We start from the raw sequence: 23,863 nt of genomic DNA, 5'->3' as shown, positions 1-23,863 counted from the left end.
GTTGAAGCAAGTGTTACTGCAAGAACTTACACTGCTGTTGTTAACACCTTTGTTAGACTTAAGTTTCTCTTGTCTACTGGTATTGTGTTATACCAGTAGTCATCTAGTGGTTTATTTCAACAGATTGTTCCTTTGGTAGAGTATTCTAGTCACACTGGTCACAGAATCACAGAATCACAGAATTGTAGGGGTTGGAAGGGACCTCCAGAGATCATCGAGTCCAACCCCCCTGCCAAAGCAGGTTCCCTACAGTAGGTCGCACAGGTAGGCATCCATGCAGGTCTTGAACATCTCCAGAGAAGGAGACTCCACCACCTCCCTGGGCAGCCTGTTCCAGTGCTCCGTCACCTCACTGTAAAGAAGTTCTTGCGCACGTTTGTGTGGAACTTCCTATGCTGCAGTTTCCAGCCGTTTCCCCTTGTCCTGTCTCCACTCACCACTGAAAAGAGTCCGGCCTCACCATTCTGCCCCCCACACCTTAGGTCAAATATAGACAATCAATCCATGCCGAACATCTTGCTTTCTGAATGTGTTAATGATGTAGGGATTGAAGGCATAGAGTTTTCTGTTTCTTAAAAAAAGTTATGGTAGTCCTATGTAGAGGATGAAACCCTGTGAGTGTTGGCTCGTATTTTTGAAAGGTATTATTTAACTTATCAGATAGTACAGGGGCTGATTAGTTTTTTGGGCTGTAGAAGGTGTTAATCACTTTTTCTCCATGTATGCCATGGGAGAAAGGCCTTGGTAAATCTGTCCGTTTGGGGATGAGAGAGTTAAACACCAAGTAACCTTAATGTTTACCCCCCTTTGGAAATACATTATTTAAAAATAAGTCATTTTACACTAAGTGTATTTGTGTTCACTGTTAAACATGTTTAAAAATTAATGCTGTTTGTATAGGGATCTCTTTTTAAGCACATTTCCCTGCACCTAGTTTGAGCCATTGCAAAAGGTTTGAGTTTTTATTACTGCAATAGTTGTAGAATACCTCCACACAGAGTGCAGCAGTACCTTAGTGTGGCTGTTCAGGAAAACTTAAGAAAATATAACCGTGAAGACTGAATTTTACTTGTCTGTTTATTAATGTTTAGTTTGACTTCCATGTCCCCAGCTAGAAGTTATTCTCTTATTTTGGATCATGTTGTGTAGGTTCTACACATCTAGCAGCGGTCTGCTAACAAAGGGCACCTGCACCTCATAGATCGCACTGAGTTTGTTTTGCCTTTTCAGAGTCACAAAGAGAGTAGAATTTTGTTAGCTATTGAGAGTTGGAACCATCTACTTTGAAATCAAACATCCAAGTGCTATGCTGAGATAGTAATCCATAAAGAGGGCATCATTCAGTCACTCCCGTTGAATTGGCACAGTTTGTTCAAATGCATTTACACTGGACCCATTTTTATTTCAGTCATTCCTGGTCCCTGCCTCTCTTTCTAATGGTACCAACTGGTGCTGTTTAGAAAAGGTGTAATGGGAGTTACTGGAATAGAGTCTGGCTCAGCCTAATTCAGGAGTGCAGTCTCTTGGGATCTTATTTTCACTCTGAACACAAAGTTCCCTTTGACCCTAAGCAATAATTTCTCAAGAACTGATGGTAAGCTGCTTTTAAACTCATGCTCCCTATGAAAAACAGGAAGATCTAGCTGTCTTCTTCAGCATGACCTCTTGGATTTGTCTAATGAATCCAGACTGTACAGTCACAGAATCACAGAACAGCCTGATTTGAAAAGGACCACAGTGATCATCTAGTTTCAACCCCCTGCTATGTGCAGGGTCACCAACCACCAGACCAGGCTGCCCAGAGCCACATCCAGCCTGGCCTTGAATGCCTCCAGGCACGGGGCATCCACAACTTCCTTGGGCAACCTGATCCAGCACGTCACCACTCTGTGTGAAAAACTTCCTCCTAATATCTAACCTAAATCTCCCCTGTCTCAGTTTAGAACCATTCCCCCTTGTCCTGTCACTATCCACCCTCATAAACAGATGTACTCCCTCCTGTTTATATGCTCCTTTCAGTGCTATCAGCAAAGGAAGGCTCAGAGCAGCAGCCTTGAGCAAAAGGCACAAATGCCTGCTCTCTTGGAGCTTTTCCACTCAGAAACACAATGTTAACATCTTTTACTTGGCTTTAATTTTTAGCTGTTTCCCTTTCCGATTCTACACAGTAGTCTGTCACCACCACTTTTGTTATTCATTTGTTTATCCATTTGTTATTTTGAACCTACCCTGAGTTTCTTTTAGTGTAGGTGCTGGAATATTTCTGGCTGTCTGGATTTCACCCTGAACACATGGCAGCCAGAGCTGAAAGCTGTTTCAGATGGGCACAGATATGTTCTCGTAGCACCCAATCTCCTCCTTTGGGTGCTGCTGTGGCAGGCATAGCAGAATTTGCTCATCTCACCCTCCTGTAGCTCTTTGACAAAACGGCATCATCCTGCCTCAAATTCCTGCTGCCAGAGCAGGACAAGGTGGGGCAGCACGATGACAACTGAGAAGGGTGTGTGCTTTTTTGGTGATGTTTGAAGAGTTAAATATTCAGCAATTTATTTTTTAACTTCCTGTCCTCAAAGCTGGCTTATTTTATAAGGGCTAAATTTAGTCTGTTCAGCTTCCGTCATCAAGGGCAGCTTTTTTGGTCTGCTTTCTTACAAGCTGACCTTGAGAGAGTGCCGCTAGAAAAGAGGAGCAGTTTGAAAGCTGACAGCTGATTGTTGAAGGGTTGTAAACTGTGCTGTGGAGAGCAATAGCACTCCACAAAAGCATGAAGCCTCACTGAAACCCAGTACCCTGTGAACTTTATGAGCGTAAAGGTGCCAGGATGGACTGCTAGAAACAAAATGATCTCTGATTTTGTGCTGCCTTTAAGCTCTGCTGTGCGGACAAATGCTGGTGCTGAGAGGAGATTGCCATAAGAGAGCAAGAGCAGGACTGGTCTCTTCTCACTGGTGACAGGTGACAGATGAGGGGAAATGGCCTCAAGTTGTGCCAGGGTAAGTTTAGGCTGGATATCAGGAAACACTTCTGTACAGAAAGGGTTGTGAAGCACTGGAATTGGCTCCCCATGGAGGTGGTTGAGTCACCATCCCTGGATGTGTTTAAAAACTGTTTGGATGTGGTGCTCAGGGATGTGATTTAGTGGAGGGTTGTTAGGGTAGTATGGTTAGGCTGTGGTTGGACTGGATGATCTTTAAGGTCTTTTCCAACCTGACCAATTCTATGATTCTGTCATTCTATTAGTAGGGTGACGGAGTGAAAAGAAGCTATTACAAAATATGGCCCACAGTAAGCTACGTTCAGGACACTAGAAAGAAGATGATATATAGATGGGCAGGAAAGGGTGGCCATCCAGCAGATAATTCTTTATCAGCCCTTGCTGTAATGCGCTCCACTCAAGGCGTGGTGACTGGCTGTGTGGCTGGCTGCTTGGTTTTCCATGAGAGATGGGAAGACAGGTAGTAAGGAATGCTTTATCACACAGCCAAAAAATGCTTTGTGAATTGGGAGATCGCATGCTGTGTGTGCCTGGCAGCATTTATTAGCAGCCAGCAAATGAAAGGAAGCACTGCAAGGATACTGGGTACGGCTCTGAAGGGCTGGCACAAAAAGCACAAGCCAAGACCAGTGACCAGCAGAGGCTGCAGCATTGTTCAGAACCCTTTCAAGCAGGGAGCCATGCTAATCTGCCCTGTGCTTCTGTTTCTGCCTGGAAACTATATCCTGGACTGCATTAAAAAAGGGGTGGGCAGCAGGGAGAGGGAGGTGATTGTCCCCCTCTACTCAGCTCTTGTGAGGCCCCATCTGGTGTACTGTGTCCAGGCCTGGGGCCCCCACTACAGGAAGGACAGGTGGAGCTCTTGGAGCAGGTCCAGAGGAGGGCCACTAAGATGATCAGAGGGCTGGAGCATCTCTCCTGTGAGAAGAGGTTGAGGGAACTGGGCTTGTTTAGCTTGGAGAAGGCTCTGGGGAGACCTCATTGTGGCTTTCGAGTACTTGAAGGAAGCATATAAACAGGAGGGGGAACAGCAGGGGTGTTGAAACTAGATGATCTTTGAGATCCTTTTCAACCCAGGCCATTCTGTGATTCTCTGATTTCAACTGATGGTTGATGGCCCCATTGTGCAGACCTGAGGGCAGGGGCAAAGGCTGATCCTCTTCCTGACACCAGAGGCAAATAGCACTTTGGGAGGAGGGAGCTGCATGGAGACACATGCCCTTATGTTCTGCTTCCGTGGGCTGGGCTGGGGGCCAGGGCAGTCCGCTGGGTCACAGGGACCTCCAGCTGAACCCCCCTCCTGACCCACTAAGTGCTGTGGAAGCTGCCAAACTCCCAAGAACAACACAAATGGTTCTGGGAGATCGCTGGGAAAAATATGTTTAATGAATATTTCTACAAATACAGCAGGAGAAAGAGGAGGGGTAGGGAGAATCATCATCCCTTGCTGGACACAAAGGGCAACCTGGTCACCAAGGATCAGGATAAGGATGAGGTACTTACTGCCTTCTTTGCCTCAGTCTTTAATGGTAAGACTTGTTACTCCCTGGGAACACAGCCCCCTGTGCTGGTTGATAGGCATGAGAAACAGAATAGGTCCTCCGTGATCCACGATCAGATGGTTTTGGACCTGCTCTGAAAGCTGGATGCTCATAAGTCCATGGGGCTGGATGGATTGCATCCTAGAGTGCTGAGGGAGTTGGCAGATGTGGTTCCCAAGTCCCACAGGGCTCAGTACTGGGTCTGCTTCTGTTTAACATCTTTAATAATGACTTTGATGAGGGGATTGAGTGCACCCTCAGTAAGTTTGCAGACAACACCAAGTTGGGAGGGAGTGTTGATCTGCCTAAGGGGAGAAGGGCACTACAGAGAGACCTGGATAGACTGGATTGATGGACCAAGGTTAACTGTATGAGTTTCAATAGGGCCAAGTGTCAGGTCCTGCATTTTGATCCCAACAACCCCAGGCAACCCTACAGGCTTGGGGCTGAGTGACTGGAATGCTGTCTGATGGAAAGGGACCTTGGTGTACTGATGGACATGTAGTCTCACTGAATAAAACCAGTGGCCGCACTCACTGTCTAAGGACGTGAACAGTCAGATATTGGTTAATAATGTTCTTGGAAGATTCCAGGTAACAAAGTGCTGAGAGATAAGCCATCCCTTTTCACTGAGGTCCATTAGAAAAGGTTTTTTTATACTATGCCTTTCCAGCAAATAAACCTAATTTCGTATTTAGAGGTTTTATTCTAATACAGTCTAAACACTGTGGGGTAATGCTATGGGGTGATGCTATGGGGCAGCACTATGGGTTGTTGCTATGTGGTGTTGCTACAGAGCAGCACCTTGGAGGACATTTTGTGGCTGAGCTGTGGGGCAGTGCACTGGGGCAACGCTATGGAACAGCACTATGGCGTGGAACTGTGGAATGGCACCATTGGCAGATTCTAAGGGACAGTGCTGTGGGGCAGTGCTATGGAGTGATGCTATGGGGTCACAGTATGGGGCGACGCTGTGGGGGTAGTGTTATGGAATGACATTATGGGACAATGCTATGAAGCAGTGCTAGGGGGTGATTCTATGGGGGTGACACTACTGAGCAGTGCTATGTGTTGACAGTATCTATGGGGCAGTGCTATGGGGTGATGCTGTGAGGTAGTGATGCAGGGCAGTGCTCTGGGAAGACAATACGGGGTGACACAATGGGAAAAAATTTGGTGCGACCCTATGGGGTAACGGTGTAGAGTGACTCTATGGGCCAGAAGCCAGTGGTACGAAATCGTATTATGGTGTGATGCTAAGGGATGACATTATGGAGCAGCGCTATGAGTTGATATTATGGAGAGATCATAGAATCATAGAATCACAAGGTTGGAAGGCACCTACAAGATCATCTAGTCCAACCATCCTTCCATCACCATTGCTACCACAAGCACTAAACCATATCTCATAGCTCCTCATCCAGACGCCTCTTGAACACTGCCAGGGACGGTGACTCCACCACCTTCCTGGGCAGCCATTCCAGTGCCTGACCACTCTCTGAGAGAAAAAGTTTCTCCTTATGTCTAATCTAAATCTTCTCTGGTACAACTTGTGGCCATTTCCTTGGGTCCTGTTTGTTGCCTGGGAGAAGAGGCCAATCCCTTTCTCATCACAGCCTCCCTTCAGGAAGTTGTAGAGTGCAATGAGGTCTCCCCTGAGCCTCCTCTTCTCCAGACTGAACAATCCCAGCTCCCTCAACTGCTCCCAACAACAGCCTTTCCCTCATCTACCAGTTTGATCAGCCAGTCATAGAAGGAGATGAGGTTGCTCAAGCACAACTTGCCTGTCATGAACCCGTGCTGGCTGGGCCTGATCCCCTGGATGCCATGCACGTGCTGCATGATCTCACCCAAGATGATTTGCTCCATAGCTTTCCCTGGTACCGAGATCAGGCTGACAGGCCTGTAGTTCCCCGTATCCTCCTTAAGGCCCTTCTTGTAGATGGGAGTCACATCAGCAAGCCTCCAATCCTCCGGAACCTCTCCAGACAACCAGGAACGCTGGTAGATGGCAGAAAGCGGCTCGGCAGTCACCTCTACCAGCTCCCTCAGCACCCTAGGGTGGCTTGACTATGGCAAGGGGAGAGGGTCACTACAGTTTGGGGGGGTGCAATCGCTGCATCTTTCTCGCAGAGTCACACCACCAGTCAATCTCCCTCTCGTACTCTCTGATGGTTCTTAATCTCTCTACCTCCTTTCAAAGCTCCACCACCAGGCTGAGCAGCCCATCTATTTGCTTGCACCTCACTCAGGTGGCATCCTTCCCATCCTCCCCCGGCAGCAGCAGGCTCAGGCACTCCCTGCAGCCAGAGACCTGAACCGCCACATTTCTGGGCAGGCTCTCCGTCTGGGTTGCCACAGTCTTCTTGAGGCAAGCCGTCTGGTAGAGACCATGTTTGAACCTGCAGTCTCAGGGTCTGTCAGTAGGAGAGCAATCTCCTGAGCAAAGACAAGAACACTGACATGTTCTGCCACAAGACCCACCTCCTGCATCTACTGCTTCATAGGCAGTGTAGGCTGCGCTAGTACTCTGACTTCCCTCCCTGTTATTGGTAGACAGTAAAGCCCTTTTCTCACCTTCTCTTATCTGGCACACTAGATTGGCAGAAGCTAGCTTTCTCCCTCCCAAGGGCTGCCTTTAGCCTTGTAGAAAAGGGTCAAGGTCAAGCTCAGAGATAAGAGTGGATAGTGCCAGCTCCATCCCTGCTGGCTCAGCAGCCTGCCCACAAGCTGCCAGTCCCTCCAACACTGGCACAGTGCTTTTGTTGGTTGCAAAAAAAAAACCCAAAAAAGAGCTTTTTGGTTGGCCTTTTTGCTTTAGGTCCCTTACCCACTGCAATCTTACCTGCCCTGAAACTGGTCTCCACAGCAATGACTTTCACATGGTAGGAAGGTGTTTAAACTCCACTGCGATTGTGCTAGCTCCACCTCTGCTGGCTCAGCAGCCTGCTCACAAGCATATAAACAGGAGGGGGAACAGCTGTCTTTTCAAGGGTGGATAGTGATAGAACAAGGTGGAATGGTCTTAAATTGAGACAGGGGAGGTTTAGGTTAGATATTAGGAGGAAGTTTTTCACACAGAGGGTGGTGAGGCACTGGAACAGGTTGCCCAAGGAGGCTGTGGATGCCCCATCCCTGGAGGCATTCAAGGCCAGGCTGGATGTGGCTCTGGGCAGCCTGGTCTGGTGGCTGGCGACCCTGCACATAGCAGGGGGTTGAAACTAGATGATCACTGTGGTCCTTTTCAACCCAGGCTGTTCTGTGATTGTATGAAGACCAAGTGCTGGGTTCTGCACTTTGGGCACAATAACCTCAGGCAGTGTCAGGCTAGGGGCAGTGTGGCTGGATGACTGTGTAGAGAAAACAGACCTGGGGGTATTGGTTGTTGCTCGGCTGAACATGAGCCAACAGTGTGCTCAGGTGGCCAAGAGGGCCAGTGCCTTCCTGGCTTGTATCAGAAGTTGTGTTGCTAGCAGGAGCAGGGAGGTAATCATCCCCCTGTACTCCGCACTGGTGAGGCTGCACCTCGAGTACTGTGTTCAGTTTTGGGCCCCTCATGACATGAAAAACATTGAGGCCCCGGAACGTATCCAGAGAAGGGCAGCAAAGCTGTGAGTAGTCTGGAGCACAGGTCTTATGGGGAGCTGTTGAGGGAGCTTGAATTGTTTAGTCTGGAGAAGAGGAGGCTCAGAGGAGACCTCATTGCTCTCTATAAGTACCTGAAAGGAGGGTGTGGTGAGGTGGGGGTCAGCCTCTTCTCTCGTGTAACAGTGGTAGGACTGGTGGGAATGGTCTCAAGTTCTGCCAGAAGAGATTCAGGCTACGTGTCAGGAAATACTGCTTTTCTGAAAGAATGGTCAGGCAGTGCAATGGGCTGCCCAGGGAGGCAATGGAGTCACTGACTCTGGAGATGTTCAAGGAACCTTTAGATGTTGTACTGAGGGACATGGTTTAGTGAGAGCTACTGGTGATAGGTGGTCAGTTGAACTGGATGATCCTGGAGGCCTTTTCCAACCTTGGTGACTCTATGATTCTGTGATGCTAAATAGAGCTCAGGCACCTTAGTTTAAAATCCAAGATCTTGGAAAAACATCTCCTGCTGTGTTTTGTAATGTCAGCTGAATTCAGTTAGAGATGAAGTGTATGAAAGCACAGACAATCTTACTTTTAGAGTTTTGCCAGTGAAAGGAGGGTATAGGAGCACAAACCAGTTTTATTCTTTGTAGACATTCATGAAGGCAGTGTGAATTTTTCAAGTTTCATCTTATTAATGAGGGCTGAAATAGTAATAGTAACTGTATTGCATAGTACATAGCAGCCCCAATCATGTACAAGGACTGATCCAGAAACCAGATGGAAAGAGTGTACTAGTGAAAAGCGGATATAGTGTAGGGACTGTGTGATAGGAAAAATACATACATAAAGACTGCTAAAAAAGAAAGTGATTTACATGGTAGCCTACTGTTACATGGTACTTTTCTTTCTTTTTTTGTTGTTCCATACAACAAATGAAGAAAGAGCTTTAAGACTGTGGTGATACATGAAGTGTGTTTTACCTCAAAGGCAACTGACTTTTTATTCATGGAAAGAATGCTTAATATGACTTCTGTCTGTCGTGTTTGCACTTGCAGTGGTGGCGGTGGCACTGGCTTTGTACAGGTCTGGGGTCCTGATACTACTGAGGCAGGCAGCGCTGTCACTGAAATCTGCCTCATGCTCCCAGGGGAAGCCTGGATCAACATGCACGGGTTCCTTCACTGTCTATCTGCCCTTCTTCAACCAGGAGCTGGCAATTCGTACTGCTTCTAAATGCTGTACCATACCCTTGCCCAGCCTTGTGCACAAGGGGATGCATGAGGATCTTGCATCTCTCCTGTATATGGGTTAATCCCATCTATCCCCTTTTACTCAAGCCTTTAGGATATATGATTGAAGGCAACATTTTCTGAAGGTTTTGCCATACAGTGCGCAGGGTATCCCTTTCCATCTTGTCTTCCCTCTGCCACTGGTCTCTTTAGCTGAGCAGACCCAGGCTGCTTGCCCATTGCATGTGTAAGACTTCTGTCAGCTGTTGTCAGGATTTGAAAAGTGACCCACTTTGTTCTATGTATGTTTTATGGTTTTGTCTTTATCATCATACATCCAGTGTACCTAATGCTGAATGTCATTACTGGCAGTATGCAGGATAAGGTGTTTCAGGGTAAGTTGTAAGCAGTCGTCACTGAGCAATTACAGACTCTTCTACCTTTTTGAAGAAGAAATTTTCACGACCTTGCCACTTGCATTTGTTACTCACTTTGAAAAGTGACCTGTTCTTTATGGTGTGTTCATTTTTAAGCAGAAATCCCCACTGTCTTTATAAATGAATTTTTGTTCTTATTTGTATTACCGCAGAACAGCAGGGTCTGTGGCCGGATGAATTGGGGTCTCTTTGTTTTAAGTTGATTTGTATGTGAATAGAGCAGGAGATGTGCTGTTCCAGAGATGTTCTTGCTTTCAAATGGGGGGAAGTGTTAGGTCCAAGAACAAATCTAAATCAACTGAATGGATGAGGTCTACTAAACATCTCATCTTTCATAATGCTAGGGGTAATACCCACTTAGGCTGTTGTTTTTATGGCTTTTAATATTAATGCTTCTGTTTTCCTTTTGCAATTGAAGTTCATTCTGTGATGAAATCTGGCTCTGACTCAAAAATGTTGATTCTCAATGAAAATATTTACCGTGGCAGATTATAAAAATCCCAAATCAGATTCATAGTTTGCTTGATTGTTAGCCTATCTAGAGTGGGTGAACTGAAATGTTTCTGGGTTACATGCATCTGCCTTAATATTTTTAGAAATTGCATAAATACTGTGGTCTAGAGAATGAGGGAATGCATTTGGAGCTGCTTAGGTACCATAAAAAGATGACTTATTAGATCTGTGTACGGAAGAACTGTTTTGGATCAGAGTTTGAAGTAGCTTGGCAAGCTTTTTGATCTGTGTTGAGTTCCATACTGCAATAGGGAATGGACTGTGTGTACCTGTGGCAGTGTGCCTGCAGAGAAGCACTGCTGCAGTGTTGTGCCAGGTAAATATTAAGTGTTCTCTTACTACCGGGTTATCAATGGGCATTTCCTTTCTTGCTATTCCTATTGCAAATTGCTTGAAATTTGTAGGGTAGTTACTAATGATGTGCTGTCATGAAAGGAAGATGTATCAAATGGGCTTCTCCAGGGATCTATCTTTGGCCCAGTATCATTATCCAAAAATTCTGTTAACCACATTGATGATGAAAATAAAGAATAAAGCTATCACAGGTGTCACCATTCTAGAATAAATTTAGACCAATTAGCTTTGAAAGAGTTAGCCTACGGCACAAATCTGTTTTGCAAAGTCAGGTTTTTTTTTTTTCTTAATTAGTTTATAAAATAAATTTTCAAGAAAGAGAAAGTATAACAATGAGAAAAAATACACATGACGTTCTAACTCAAATAAGAATTGCTGCTGCAAAGAATGAACAAGTGATTAGACTTGTTCTTCTAAAGGTCACTTATGACAGAAAGATGAAGCGAGGTCTGCCTGATCTAGAAGAAAGTAGACAAGCAGGAGAACTTACAGTCTTCAAGCATTTGAAAAGTAATTTAAAAAATACTGGGGACCATCGCTGTTGGAGATGACACGTTGGGTGTTTATGTTGCCTTTAGCCACATATGTAACTAAAAATATGTCCTTCTGTCCTTCCCCAACAGTCTCCAAACGTCCACAACTACCCAGATATGGAAGCTGTGCCCTTGCTACTTAACAACATGAAGGCAGATCCCCCGGAGGATTCATTATCTACAGATCATTTCCAAACACAGACTGAACCAGTGGACTTATCAATAAACAAAGCCAGGTCATCCCCTACAGCAGCTTCATCTTCACCAGTTTCCATGACAGCATCAGCCTCCTCCCCTTCTTCTACTTCTACTTCTTCTTCTTCGAGTCGACCAGCTTCATCACCCACAGTAATAACGTCGGTATCCTCAGCAGCATCTGTACCATCAGTATTAAGTCCAGGTCCTCTTGTGGCCTCTGCATCTGGTGTGGGAGGTCAGCAATTTTTGCACATTATCCATCCAGTTCCACCTTCAAGCCCCATGAACTTGCAGTCCAATAAAATGAGTCACGTGCACCGTATACCCGTTGTGGTACAGTCGGTACCTGTTGTCTATACAGCCGTGAGATCACCTGGGAATATGAACAACACTATAGTAGTGCCACTGTTGGAGGATGGGAGAAGCCACGTCAAAGGTAAGGTAGAACTGGTTTTGTGTGTCTGTGGCATCTGTAAAATCATTCTTGTATGAGGAAAACAGAACAGCCTTACAAAACTGTTAGTTTACAAGCTTGCTGTGTCATTTGCCAAAGTGACATAAAACTTCAGCTACTCACAGAGGACCTTTACAATTCTTATCCTCTGTGCTCTTTAAAATAAATTCCAAAAAAATAGTTGAGGTCAGCTGTGATGTTAGGTGCCTCATGTCAAGTTTTGTCCTGTGAGAAATAGATCATTCCTAGGAACTGAAGAAATAGGACAACGGAGTAATGACAGTGTATAGAATATCATTGAAGGACATGAAAAACTCACCAGGTGATACAAAGCTCAAAAAACAAGAGCAGGAAGGAGAGTCAGAGAGATTGTTTCCATCAAAGAGAAAGCACTTGTTCTCTTGGAACGTGAGAAGGGAAGGTTTTTGGAATAAAGAGCAGGTTTTATTAGGCTCAAGGAGTGGCATATTTTGAATCAAGTTGCCTCTTCCAGATTAAACAGCAGGAGGGAAGGAAACCACACAGAGTGCTGGGAATGAATTTTGCAGACACAGGATATAAGAGGCTCGTGGAGGTGTGAGGAGAGGAGGAAAGCACATGCCAGAAGGACAGATATGGTTGTAAAGGGGAGTCCAAAGAACACAGAAAGGGGATATGGAGAGCAAGAAAATATGAGAAAGTAACAGTTACCAATGCAGCAAAAAATTGTTAAGGGATGATGATATAATGGATAGAGGTAGAAAAGAGAAAACAGATGTGCCCAAATGCCTTGAAAAGTACAGCCTTATAAAGAAGGACATTAGTGACAGAAATGGGAACATGAGGTAGGGAATGAGGGATACTCATTTCAGGGTTCATTGTGTATGGGCGTATAAAATATGGCTAATTCTCCCCTGAAATGAGGTATTGCTTGAAGCGGAAAGGAAGGCTACTGACAGATAACCTCACTTTAGGGCTTATGAAGTTATGGGACATTTAGTAACGCATTATGTCTCTTGGGTACCTAATTGCATAATGAACAGATACCCACAACTGAAAGGCGTTTTCTTTTAACTCTCATGTCTACCTAGTAGTGTATATACAACAGTGGTTGGTCATTCTGATGTTTAGTACTGTTCTGTTGTCCATAAGTCTGTGGTTCTCCTCCCATTCCTTCAGTACTCAAGTATGAGGTGTGTCCTTTTTACAGGCTTAAAGCATAGAAACCAAACTCAAAGCAGATCTGTGTTTCGTTTTAAGCCTCAAAATGACAGTTTAAGAAGTTTTAGTACATTTCATACAATTACGCAGTTTTAGGACCTTGTGGCATTTTGTCAAGAAGTGATAAATGAAAGCAGAATGTTTCACCATGTTGTCTGAAATTAAAAAAAAAAAAAAATCAGTTTTAGCCTGTATTTTGGTTTTGGAGCTTTGAGCAGCACCTGACCTTGAGCTCATCCGGAATTTCTGCCATGTGTTTTCTTTTCTGAGGTGCTGCTTGGCTCTGCTAGTACTCTCCTCCATGTGAAGGACCTCTTGATCTTGTAAAAGTTGGAAATTCACTACCCTGGCTTCATCAACGAAATTCCAGAATTTAATACGCTGTAGGGATTTCAGCCCACGAGCTCCAGGCCTCCTGAGCTGCCCTGACAATCTCTCTTTTGTACTGTTATTGGCAGAGACCATTAACCAGCCCTGCAGCACCTATTAAAGCTAAAGGAAAAGAAGGAATTAAGTTTTTTGTTTTTTTTTTTTTCTCGTCAATTGTACCCATTTTGCTTTCACTAATTAATTTGATAGAAATGTTCAGGTGAATTTGAATAAATACAGCAGAAGAATAATGGGCAGCAGTCCACTCTAGGTAGTCATTTTTTGCCATCTTTTGCTGGAGTGTATTTTTCTCTTATTTCATGTAAAACAATATAAATGTAACAGTGATGTTGCATGAAGTAACTGATTAAACAAATTTCATAAATGCACGGATTGTCTTAGCTCTAAAGAAGTGAATGGACTGAGGCTAACAAGACATCTTTGACAAAATGAATTGACTACTAATCCTCTATACCAACTGAGGGAGAAATGCAGGTTCAGAAATGTCTGAAGTCACTACTTCTGTTGTTTACATGAATGTTAATCATTTTCTGAAACAAAAAACATGCACGCTGAAACAAAGTCATCTGCTGATGTTATCTGTTTGATAGCATCAACAACATTGGTCCCATAAGTTATGTATTCTTGTTGCTTCGGGTCCAAATCATGATACAAGAGTGTTTTAGGGTAGCACTTGCTGTTGGATTTTACATGAGCTTGTATTGATGTTCTTTTCATTGGAATAAAACTTAGGCATTTTCCTGAGCAGATACACTTGTAGTTGTAAAACCATCCAAAATTAAGTGCAACCTGGTTCAAAGCAGGGAAAAATGCAAGAGATGGGAAATACAGAGAAATACTTTCCATTGTTATTCCCTCTCAGATCCCAGTTTTCCTTGTGCTGAATTGTCCTGTTCCTCCCACGTTTTACTAGAACCTTTTCATTTTTTACCTCCCAAACTTCCTTTATTAGTTTAACCCTCCCTCCAGATATTTTACTCAGGTGGCTTACTGCTTCTCCTAGTGCTTTATGGGAACCTCTCTCTCCAAGAAAACTATCCTTCCAACAGCTGCTTTGTAGACAGTTCAAGTAAAATCTACTCTTCTTCATGTTCTGTTTGAGTACTCTCATTATTTCAGGAAAAGGAATCTGTTTCTTTGTGTCCTCTATCTTCCTCTCTTTTCACCTCTTCTTTTTTTCTACTTTACTTATTATTATTCTTCCTTATTTTTCTCTGAGTTAGCAGATCTGTTTCATCTCTTCCTCCTTATCTGTTAATATTTCTGTCCCACACTGTTGTCATCTCTGCTGCCATGCTTTCTTATCCATGGCATCACTGATCCACGCACTTTCAGTCACACCTTCCTCCCGTAGAGTCTGAAATCTACTTCTCCTCCTCCTCCATGTGTGCTGCTCATTTCTGTTCTGTCTTGCCTCCTCTATCCTATTTTTCACTTGCAAGATTCCCTGTTAAAATCCAACCTTTTCTGCAGCACTGAAAACTAGATCATTTTGCAAAGAAATGGCTCCCATATACCTGAGATGCTAGCAGCACAGATTCATAAAATCACAGAAAGGCTTGTATTGGAAGGGACCTTAAAGATAATCTAGTTCCAAACCCCTGCCATGGGCAGAGTCACCTTCTACTAGACCAGGCTGCTCAAGGGCCCATTTAACCTGGCTTTGAACATTCCTTGAACACTTTGAGGGATGGAGCATCTACAGACTTTCTGGACTACATTTTCCAGTATCCAGCTACCCTTAGAAGTAAAGAATGTCTTACTTATATGTCTTAGAAGTAAAGAATGTCTATTATATGTCTATTACTTATATGTCTATTCAAAGTCTACCCTCTTTTAGTTTAAAGCCATTACCCCTTGTCCTAATACTACACGCTCTGACAGAGAGTCTCTCCTCATCTTTCCTGTAGCCCCCTTTTAAGTATTGGAAGTCCTCAGTGAGGTCTTCCCAGAGCCTCCAGGCTGAACAAACCAAGTTTCCTCAGTCTTTCTTCATAGAGAGGTTCTCCAGCTCTATGAGCAGCTGCATGGCCTCTAAGAGCTTCCCTGTCTTTCTTGTCCTGGGAGCCCCAGGCCACTGCACAGTGCTCCAGATGGGGCTTCATGAGGGCGTAGTAGAGGCGGACAGTCGCCTTCCTCACCCTGGCAGCCATTCCTCTTCTGATGCAGGCTAGAGTACAGTTGGCCTTCTGGGCTGAAAGTGCGCACTGCTGGCTCATGTTGAGTTTTTCATCCACCAGTAGCCTGAAGGCCAGCTCTCCATTTGTCACTCAGCGTATACATGCTTGGGATTGCCCTGACTAGGGTGCAGGACCTTTCACTTAGCCTTGTTGAACTTCATGAGGTTCACATGGGCCCAGTTTTGAAGGCTGTTGAGGTCTCTCTGCTTGGCATCCCATGCCTACAAAGTGTCATCTGTACTGATCAGCTTACGGTCATCTGAAAGCTTGCTGAGTATGCACTGTATTTCCACTGTCCATCTCACCAGTGAAGATACTAAACAGCAAGGTCCCCTGCAGGACACCCCCTGTCACTGTTCTTCGCCTGGACATAGAGGCATTGACTGCTGCTCTTTGGAAATAGACATCTAGCCAATTCCTTATCCACTGAACAGTCCATCCATCAAATCTGTCTCTCCAATTTAGAGGAAAGGATGTTGTGTGAGAATGTATCAAAGTCCAGGTGGATATGTCAGTTGTTCATTCTTTATCCTTAATCATTTCCCTGTCTTCCACATGCCATAACATGTTTTTGAGCAGGATCTACTCAATTAAGTGACGAGGCACAGAAATGAGCGTCCCATCAGGTCCTGTGTCACATACTATGTTTCAGGAGGAGCAACAGGAACCCTGGCTTTGCTACAAAAGCACTGTGCTGTCAGACTGTTTCAGAATAAAAACATCTCAGTTCACCTGATTTAAACCAAAATCAGAATCTGTATTTTGGGGATTCATTAAAAATATATAGTAAGAAGGTAATGAGGGATTATACATTCAGGATATATGCTGGTAATGTAACATCAGGAATGTGTGAAGTCTGCATAAGTACCTACACATTTCTAACACCTTTATGTGATCCCAAAACACTCTAATCACATGCACATGCAGATAGACACATACTTTCCTACTGTCTTTGAGACTTCCCATCCTGATACTCTCACTGCTGCGGGTGTCCCTACATGCCACCCCTGCACTGCCAGCTCACCCACAACCCAATCCTTAGGTTATTCCATACACACAGAGTGAGGCAATATGTTAAGGCTGTCAGGACGCAGGGGGGATGGAAGCCGTGCAGTTATTCCTGGGCGCCATGAGTTCCTCAGCCCCTATAATGTGATGAAGGGATGAAGATTGCTTCCTTCAGTGGTCACTATTATACTCTGTCATCAGAAATTTTGAAAAAGATTTCAAGATGTTTTTGTGTGTTATGACCACTAGGCATTATTACATATTAAAGTATTCCAGCTTGTTAATATCCCAGGAGAAACTCTTTTCTCACCTTTTTTTCCCTGTTCAGCAATGGTGTGTGTTGCTAAAACGTGCAATTAGAGGCACAGCAGGTAGCAACACCTATGGATAAGATTGCCTGAGAATTCCCCTTAAAGCCTTTTCTTCAGCTGCGTGAAGTTTGTCTATATGTTAACCATTTAGGCTAGCATTTTTCATGTCATATTCTTGCCTCAGGCCATTCCTTTTTTTCCTTGTTTTTATTTCTTTGATTGCAAGAAAACTAGTCTGTAGTCTGTTCTTTCTGAGACTGAGAGCAGGGAAAAAACATAGCATTTTCTATGTTGAAAAATGTATTCCTTTTGTTGTTGTTGTGCAAAACTCTAGAACCTCACCTCTGTGGTACTGAGCCATGAGCCTCAAGTTTCAAGTTTGGTTTGGACTGTTGACCATTCTTTATTATTCATAAGCATTTGCAGAAAGCCAGCCAGATTCAGAGCAATGAAAAAAAAAATTAAAAAAAATCAGAGTCTCCTTAAGGAGTAAAGCAAGAAAAAAAAAATGCTTGAGGAAAGGCAAGGAGAAACTTCGCTGGGAAGCTGGAAAGGATGGGTAAAACACAGGATGAAAGGGAACAAGGAAGAAAAGGAGAGGTGGTGAGATGGGTATGGATGTGTGAATATGTTCAAGAGGAAAAATAGGACAGGATATGAGAGACAGAGGAAGGAGACAAAAGCATAAGGAGGGTAGCAAAGGGATCCAGGCAGAATTTGTAGTGTGAAAGGGAACAAGGAGAGACTCAGATAGAGAAGAGCAACATGGCCTGGCCAGGTAGCAACACATTCCCCTGCAAACTATAGTCCCATTATTCTGAGTCTTTCCACTGCTTTCCTTTCAGATCATATGCATGAGTACTACCAGCAAATCACATCCCTCTAGTGGCAGATTTTGTGAAAGATAGTATCCCTAAAAATTGCTTTCCAGAGTTCAGAAGAGTTACTCCGTTCACTGAAGGGCATTTCAGAAGCTCCCCCTGGTGATGGTGCACCAAGGACCCGCACAACTGCACAACCTGCACAACAATCCAGCATTCAAAATATTATGAACTTTAATTTTCCACTTCAACTTCAACCTCTCGTGCATAAGCATCCATAATGACATTGGCATGACCTGTTTTTATGTTATTACATTTGCATATAGACCTGCAGAAATACCTGGATTGCATATCTTCACAGCTTACACATACCATATTCCTAACTTATAAGCAGGAAATGTAATACTTGTTGCTACAGATTTTGCTGTGGCTTAAAACTGGAGTATGTTGTCCACTACCTACTTTTTAAAGTACCATCTACTCTAGTTATATAAATGTACATGCTGTATTTCCACCTACTGTAAAGCCTATTCCACAGAATTAAACACAACTTGTAGTACAACGTTAGGAATTTGAGAACCATCCATTTGTTTACAGATCAAATTATGTGGTCTGCTTGTATCAGTTTTGCTCTGAAAGACACTCCTGATTAAAACTGGTAACCTTGCCTTTTTTTGTTTCATGGGAAATCTTTCTGCATTTCAGTGGATTTGGGATTTGAGTGGTGGACCTAGTTGAGCTGTAATTTTTTGTTGTTGGACACAAAAATATTTTGGGTCTGTATGTATTCCAGCCTGTCTGCCCCCGCTTTCCTACCCCCCAAAATGTTTGCAGCTTGAATCTCTCCTTCTGTTCCTGCAGTTCGTCTGGAAGAAATATTAGTTGTTCTTGGAAAGGAGAAGCTAGTTGGCAGAGGCTAGGCTGGGAGAGAGACAGGCTTGGCTTCAGGGTGGAGTCTGTATCACTGGAGATGGTGTGTATATTTAAGAACTAGAGTAAATAGTAATTCTTACCAGAACTGAGAGTCAAAATACAGGTTGCAAGATATACTTCGCTGTTTAAATTGAGAAAGAAGCCTTAGACAGAGAAGCTTGAATGACAGTCTTCTACAGAAGGTCAGATCTGTTGACTCACTAGTTTCATGTATAGATGTTTTCACCACAGAAGCACACTCTTCTAACATTTATCAGAATGGATTTAGCCTCATGTGTTTCTTGTTAGCAGCAGGTTTGTGGAAGGGAGCGAGGTAAGTATGTATTCCAGCTTTGTTTGTGAAGCCAAGCATAAGGAGGATTAGAAAGGCCATTTCAACATGTCCTGAGTCCCTACACCTATTAGAAGCTGTTAATTCTTTGCCTTCAGCACCAGGATGCCTCTGGTCCTTCCGTTTTGTGGTCTCACCAGCATTGAGCTTTGATCTAATTGCTTTTATCCCACAAATTTGGATCCAGCTGAAATACGCATAAAACTTCTCATTTATTTTATCCCTGCCTTGGGTTTTATTGTGACTTGGACCAACCCACTGGAAACTTTCTGGTGTCTAAAATATCTTTAGACTGTTGAAATGCATTAGTTGCGATCTGCTACTATTTTTATAGGGGCTTTGTGATATTTTAGTTAATCTTCCCTGTTAACTTCTAGTGATACAGTTTTTGTGTATTTTATGCTGTGATTTAATTCTCATAGTTTCAGTCATTTGGTGTTTCTGTAGATAAGAATCACAACATTCGAATAGCCTGTAATAAGAAAAGTCCTTTCTTTAAATAGAGTGGTGTTGTATGTTTCTGTAGGCAACCCAATGACAGAGATTCTTAAATATGTGCATGCATTCCATTCATGCAATCACTCTCACCTTTACATTTCTACGTACAACCATTCTTTCACAGGTTTATGGCAAATTATGTGATTGGTGAAATGATTTTAACTATTGCCTTTGATGGGATCATAGCAATTAATATTCTATGGTAGATTAGTTACACTGTGTTCAGTGCCAATTCCCATTCTCCGTGAACCGTAGCTATGCTGGGTGCAGTTAACTGTTCTAGCCATATAGTCCCATAAAATCTCAATAAAATCTGAAAACTGTGGAGTATGGGTAATCTTGCTATAAATTGTAATAAAAATTACCCCTGTAGACTCTATATTCTGACCATTAAGTTCATGGATACTGCTGCTTTATACATAAAATTTTATGAAATAAATCGACCAGTTCTACAGCCCCTACCAGACACCAAGCTGTTTTGACTGAAAATCTGATAGGTGTGCTCAGAGTGTTTCTCAACGCATAAAGTACTTATAATGAACTTTAAATAGGAAGAAAAATGCTCTATATGTGCTTCATATAGTACGTGCCAGATTACGAGGAGAAAAATCATAAATGCCTTCATTCCCACTGTGAGTGCATTTGCTAGGTCTCCAGAGCCAGGATTTGGTTTCCTATGGCACCTGTCTGAAAGACACTAAGTAAACCTGAGTATAACACCTAATCTCAGAAGACTTTGTTTCAAATCTCATGTGCCATCTGTATCTGAAAGTGTTGCTTCTACTGCTCGGAACAAAATGCAGCCTCTGTGATGTTCTTCTTCTGTGTTTCTCTGCGGGAGGACTTGGCACTGGGCTCCTGCTCTGCACAAGCCTGCCAGGAAGGAGGATTTTCAGAAATGGTTGGGACTTGCTGGCTGCAGAGTTGCACAGGCAGTTATTTCAGGTACTGAACTGTGCCACGTGCCAAATGCAGAGAGCAAAGTTATGCTTGAGACACTACAGTATTCATAACCCTTGGCAGATGATGGGTTTTAATGACCATTACTGTGCCCCCCTGTGAAATATTCTCCACATTTGTCTGTTGGGTCCCCGTGGCCAAAAATGATTTTCTTCAGTGTTGCTGCTGGTGACCGAGACATCATTTTGGCATCAGTGGTCGAAACAGGCAGAGAGAGGGAGTAATACTCTTGCCATTGTTCCTTCTTTAGGAAGTTAGTGAGATGCCCCAGAAAGTTTTGCTCTTTTCTGAGGATACTAAGGCACAACTTGTTGAAGGCTCCTTTCCTCTTCCCATCAAGGAGTGGAGCTGTGATTGTATTACCTCTATTTTCCTTTTGGCAGCAAATGTCACTTTCTTAGAATCACAGAATCATAGAATGGTTTAGGTTGGAAGGGACCTTTAAGATCATCTAGTTCCAACCCCCTGCTATAGGCAGGGACACCTCCTTCTGGACTAAGTTGCTCAAAGTCCCATCCAGCCCAGCCTTGAATGTTTGCAGGGAGGGGGCATCCACAACCTCACTGGGCAGCTTCTTCCAGTGTCTTACCATCCTCACAGTAAAGAATCTCTTTCTGATACCTAGTCTAAATCTACCCTCTTCCTTTTTAAAATCATTTTCCCTCGTCCTGTCACTACCTGCCCTTATAAAAAGCCCCTCCCCAGCTTTCCTACAGGCCCCCTTCAGGTACCATAAGGCTGCTATAAGAGGCTTCTCAGAGCCTTTCCTTCTGCAGGCTGAAGAGCCCCAGCTCTTTCAGCCTGTCCTTGTAGGGGAGGTGCTTCAGCCCTCTGATAATCTTTGTGGCCCTCCTCTGGACGTGCTCCAAGAACTCCATGTTCTTATGCTGGGGGCCCCAGAACTGGATGCAGTACTCCAAGTGGGGTTTTACAAGAGCAGAATCACCTTCCTCTCCCTGCTGGTCCCACTTATCTTGATGCAACTCAAGATATAGTTGGGCTTCTGGGCTGCAGGCATACATTGCTGGCTCATATCGAGTCTTTCATCAACTGACACTCCCAAGTCATTTTCTTCAGAGCTGCTGTAAACCCATTCTTTGCCCAGCCTGTATTTGTATTTGGGATTGCCCCAACCGAGGTGCAGGACCTTGTACTTGTACTTGTTGAGTTAATGAGGTTGGCATGTACCCATCTCTCAACTCTGTCCAAGTCTCTCTGGATTCTATCCCTTCCCTTTAGCGTGTCAACTGTACCGCTCAGCTTTGTGCTGTTGGCAGACTTGCTAAGGATGCACTCAATCCCACTGTCCTTGCCTCTTACAAAGATGTTAAGTAACACTGGTCCCTGCACTGATCACTGAGGAAAACCACTCATCACCAGTCTCCACTTGGACACTGAGCTGTTGACCACATCTCTCTTAGTACAACCATCTAGCCAATTCCTTTTCCAGAGAGTGGTTCATCAACCAAATCCTTTTATCCAATTTGGCGACAAAGATGTCATGTGGAAGTGTCAAATAATTTGTGCAGGTCCAGGTAGATGATGTCAGTTGCTCTTCCTTTATTCACTGAAGCTGCAACCCCATCATAAAATGCCACCATGTTCATCAGGCATGACCTGTCCTCGGCGAAGCCATATTGGATGCCATCAATCACCTCATCTTCATTTTCTGTGTGCCTTAGTAAGGCCTTCAGGAGGATCTTCCCCATGATTGGCACAGAGGTGAGAATGACTGGCCTACAGCTCCCTGGATCTTCTTTTTTTTCCCTTCTTGAAAATGTGGGTGATGTTTCCCCTTTTCCATTCAGTGGGAACTTCAGCAGACTGCCAGGAAGTTATCATCAACACATTCCAGGAACCTCTTCAATTTCTGATGCCCTGCTGTGTTGTCCCTCCAACAGATATCAGAGTGGTTGAAGTCCCCCATGAGGACCATGTTTTGTGAATGTGAAGCTGCTCCTATCTATAGAGGGCCTCGTCCACTCTGTCTTCTCAGTCAGGCTGTAACAGACTCCCACTACGTTTCTTTCCCTTGCACTCCTTTTAACCCTAACCCGTAAGCTCTCTGTCAGCTCTTCCATCTATCCCCAAGTGGAGCTCCATTGACTCCAGCTCATAGTTGTAGAAGGCAACACCCCCTCTCCTCCTTGCCTGCCTGTCTTTCCAATAGAGTTTATACCTGTCTATTCCTACATTCCAGTCGTGAATTCCTTCTTACCTCACTCCTTCCCTCTCTGTGCCCATACAGATACACACATGTGTCTCAATCTTACTGATGAGGTTCTTGTAAATATAAATTTTGGAGCACTGAGTAGTACATTTTTCATTCTTAGTGGAAGTCAGTGCAGAGTGACTTAAAACAAGTTATGATCTCTTAGCTACTCTGTGCCATCATGCACTGGAAACAAATGGAGAGGAAAAGTTCCTAAGAAAATAGAAAACATGACTTGCAGGTATATTTGAGCTTCCTCAGGATTACTTATTTCTGCAGAATTTAATTTCTGCAGATGTCGTGGTGAGATGTCAGGTCACTTAGGAACCCCATCATGAGCAATCACTTTGATCAGAATGTTGGATACTAGGCATTCTTCAGAGAAAGCACAGTGGGAAGTTTAATGTGTGAAGCAAAAACAAGCTAGGTCTGAATTTGGAAAAAACAGATTTTTAATTATTTTAAGAGGGAAACTAAGCATGCTGCAGTTTGTATTTTGCTGTAGTGTATCACCAGGCCTACATGTACATATGTTTACAAAGCTATTAGCAGTGAAGTTAACTTAATTCAGAAAACTGAGGTATTAAAATAAAATGAGCCAGAGGTTTCAATGTTTCTGGATGCTGAAATTTTCTCTATTTTCACACCAGCAAGCATCATCTAATAATGTGTCATCTTTTAAATCAAAGATGCTGTGTAGATGTGAAATTATCTAGTAGATCTTAGCAAGCCTACTGATGGGATTAATCTTTTCATTTGCAGGAGATTTCATTTGAGGAAGTCCAGTCGAGTTGCGATCACTGAAATCTGTCAGCAGTTGCAGAAGTGTATTTGTGTATGTCCTGTTTCACCCCTGAGAGGGGACAGATTCAGAGCACCTACTACAGGCATCCAGCCCTAGGATTTTTGATGGTGCATGGCCTTCCCAACTATGTCAGAGAACTTGGGCTGTGTGTCTCTAAATAATGATGGGGTGGGACATGTTAGAGTGGAATAAACCTCTTTATTCTCTCTTGAGGGAGCTCAGATCTGTTCATTGCCCCCAAAAGTTAGGGTAGCTGATGGGAAACAAAAGATCCCCAAGACTGGCTGGAGTGATTCAAATCAAAATTTCATGTGAAGTGTGCGTGTCAATTTGTGATGAGAACACAAAGTTTTCCTCAAAGGAAACATGAATGCTGTTTAGCCA

General features: G+C 43.8%; 1 protein-coding gene across 3 annotated transcripts in view; it reads left to right on the top strand.

Moving 5' to 3' along the window:
- Window positions 1–23,863, top strand: part of KLF12 (Kruppel like factor 12) — a 264,971-nt gene that overhangs the window by 151,856 nt on the left and 89,252 nt on the right. For all 3 annotated transcript variants that reach the window (XM_042866866.1, XM_042866868.1, XM_042866867.1), the window contains exon 4: window positions 11,269–11,812. In XM_042866866.1, coding sequence (XP_042722800.1) covers window positions 11,269–11,812 — 544 coding nt within the window. The remainder of the gene's footprint in view (window positions 1–11,268; window positions 11,813–23,863) is intronic.

This window comes from Lagopus leucura, unplaced genomic scaffold (genome assembly GCF_019238085.1).
Source record: "Lagopus leucura isolate 7727_CA_CO unplaced genomic scaffold, USGS_WTPT01 Super-Scaffold_100001, whole genome shotgun sequence".
NCBI classification, from domain to species: domain Eukaryota; kingdom Metazoa; phylum Chordata; class Aves; order Galliformes; family Phasianidae; genus Lagopus; species Lagopus leucura.
This window is presented reverse-complemented; position numbering and strand designations above follow the sequence as displayed.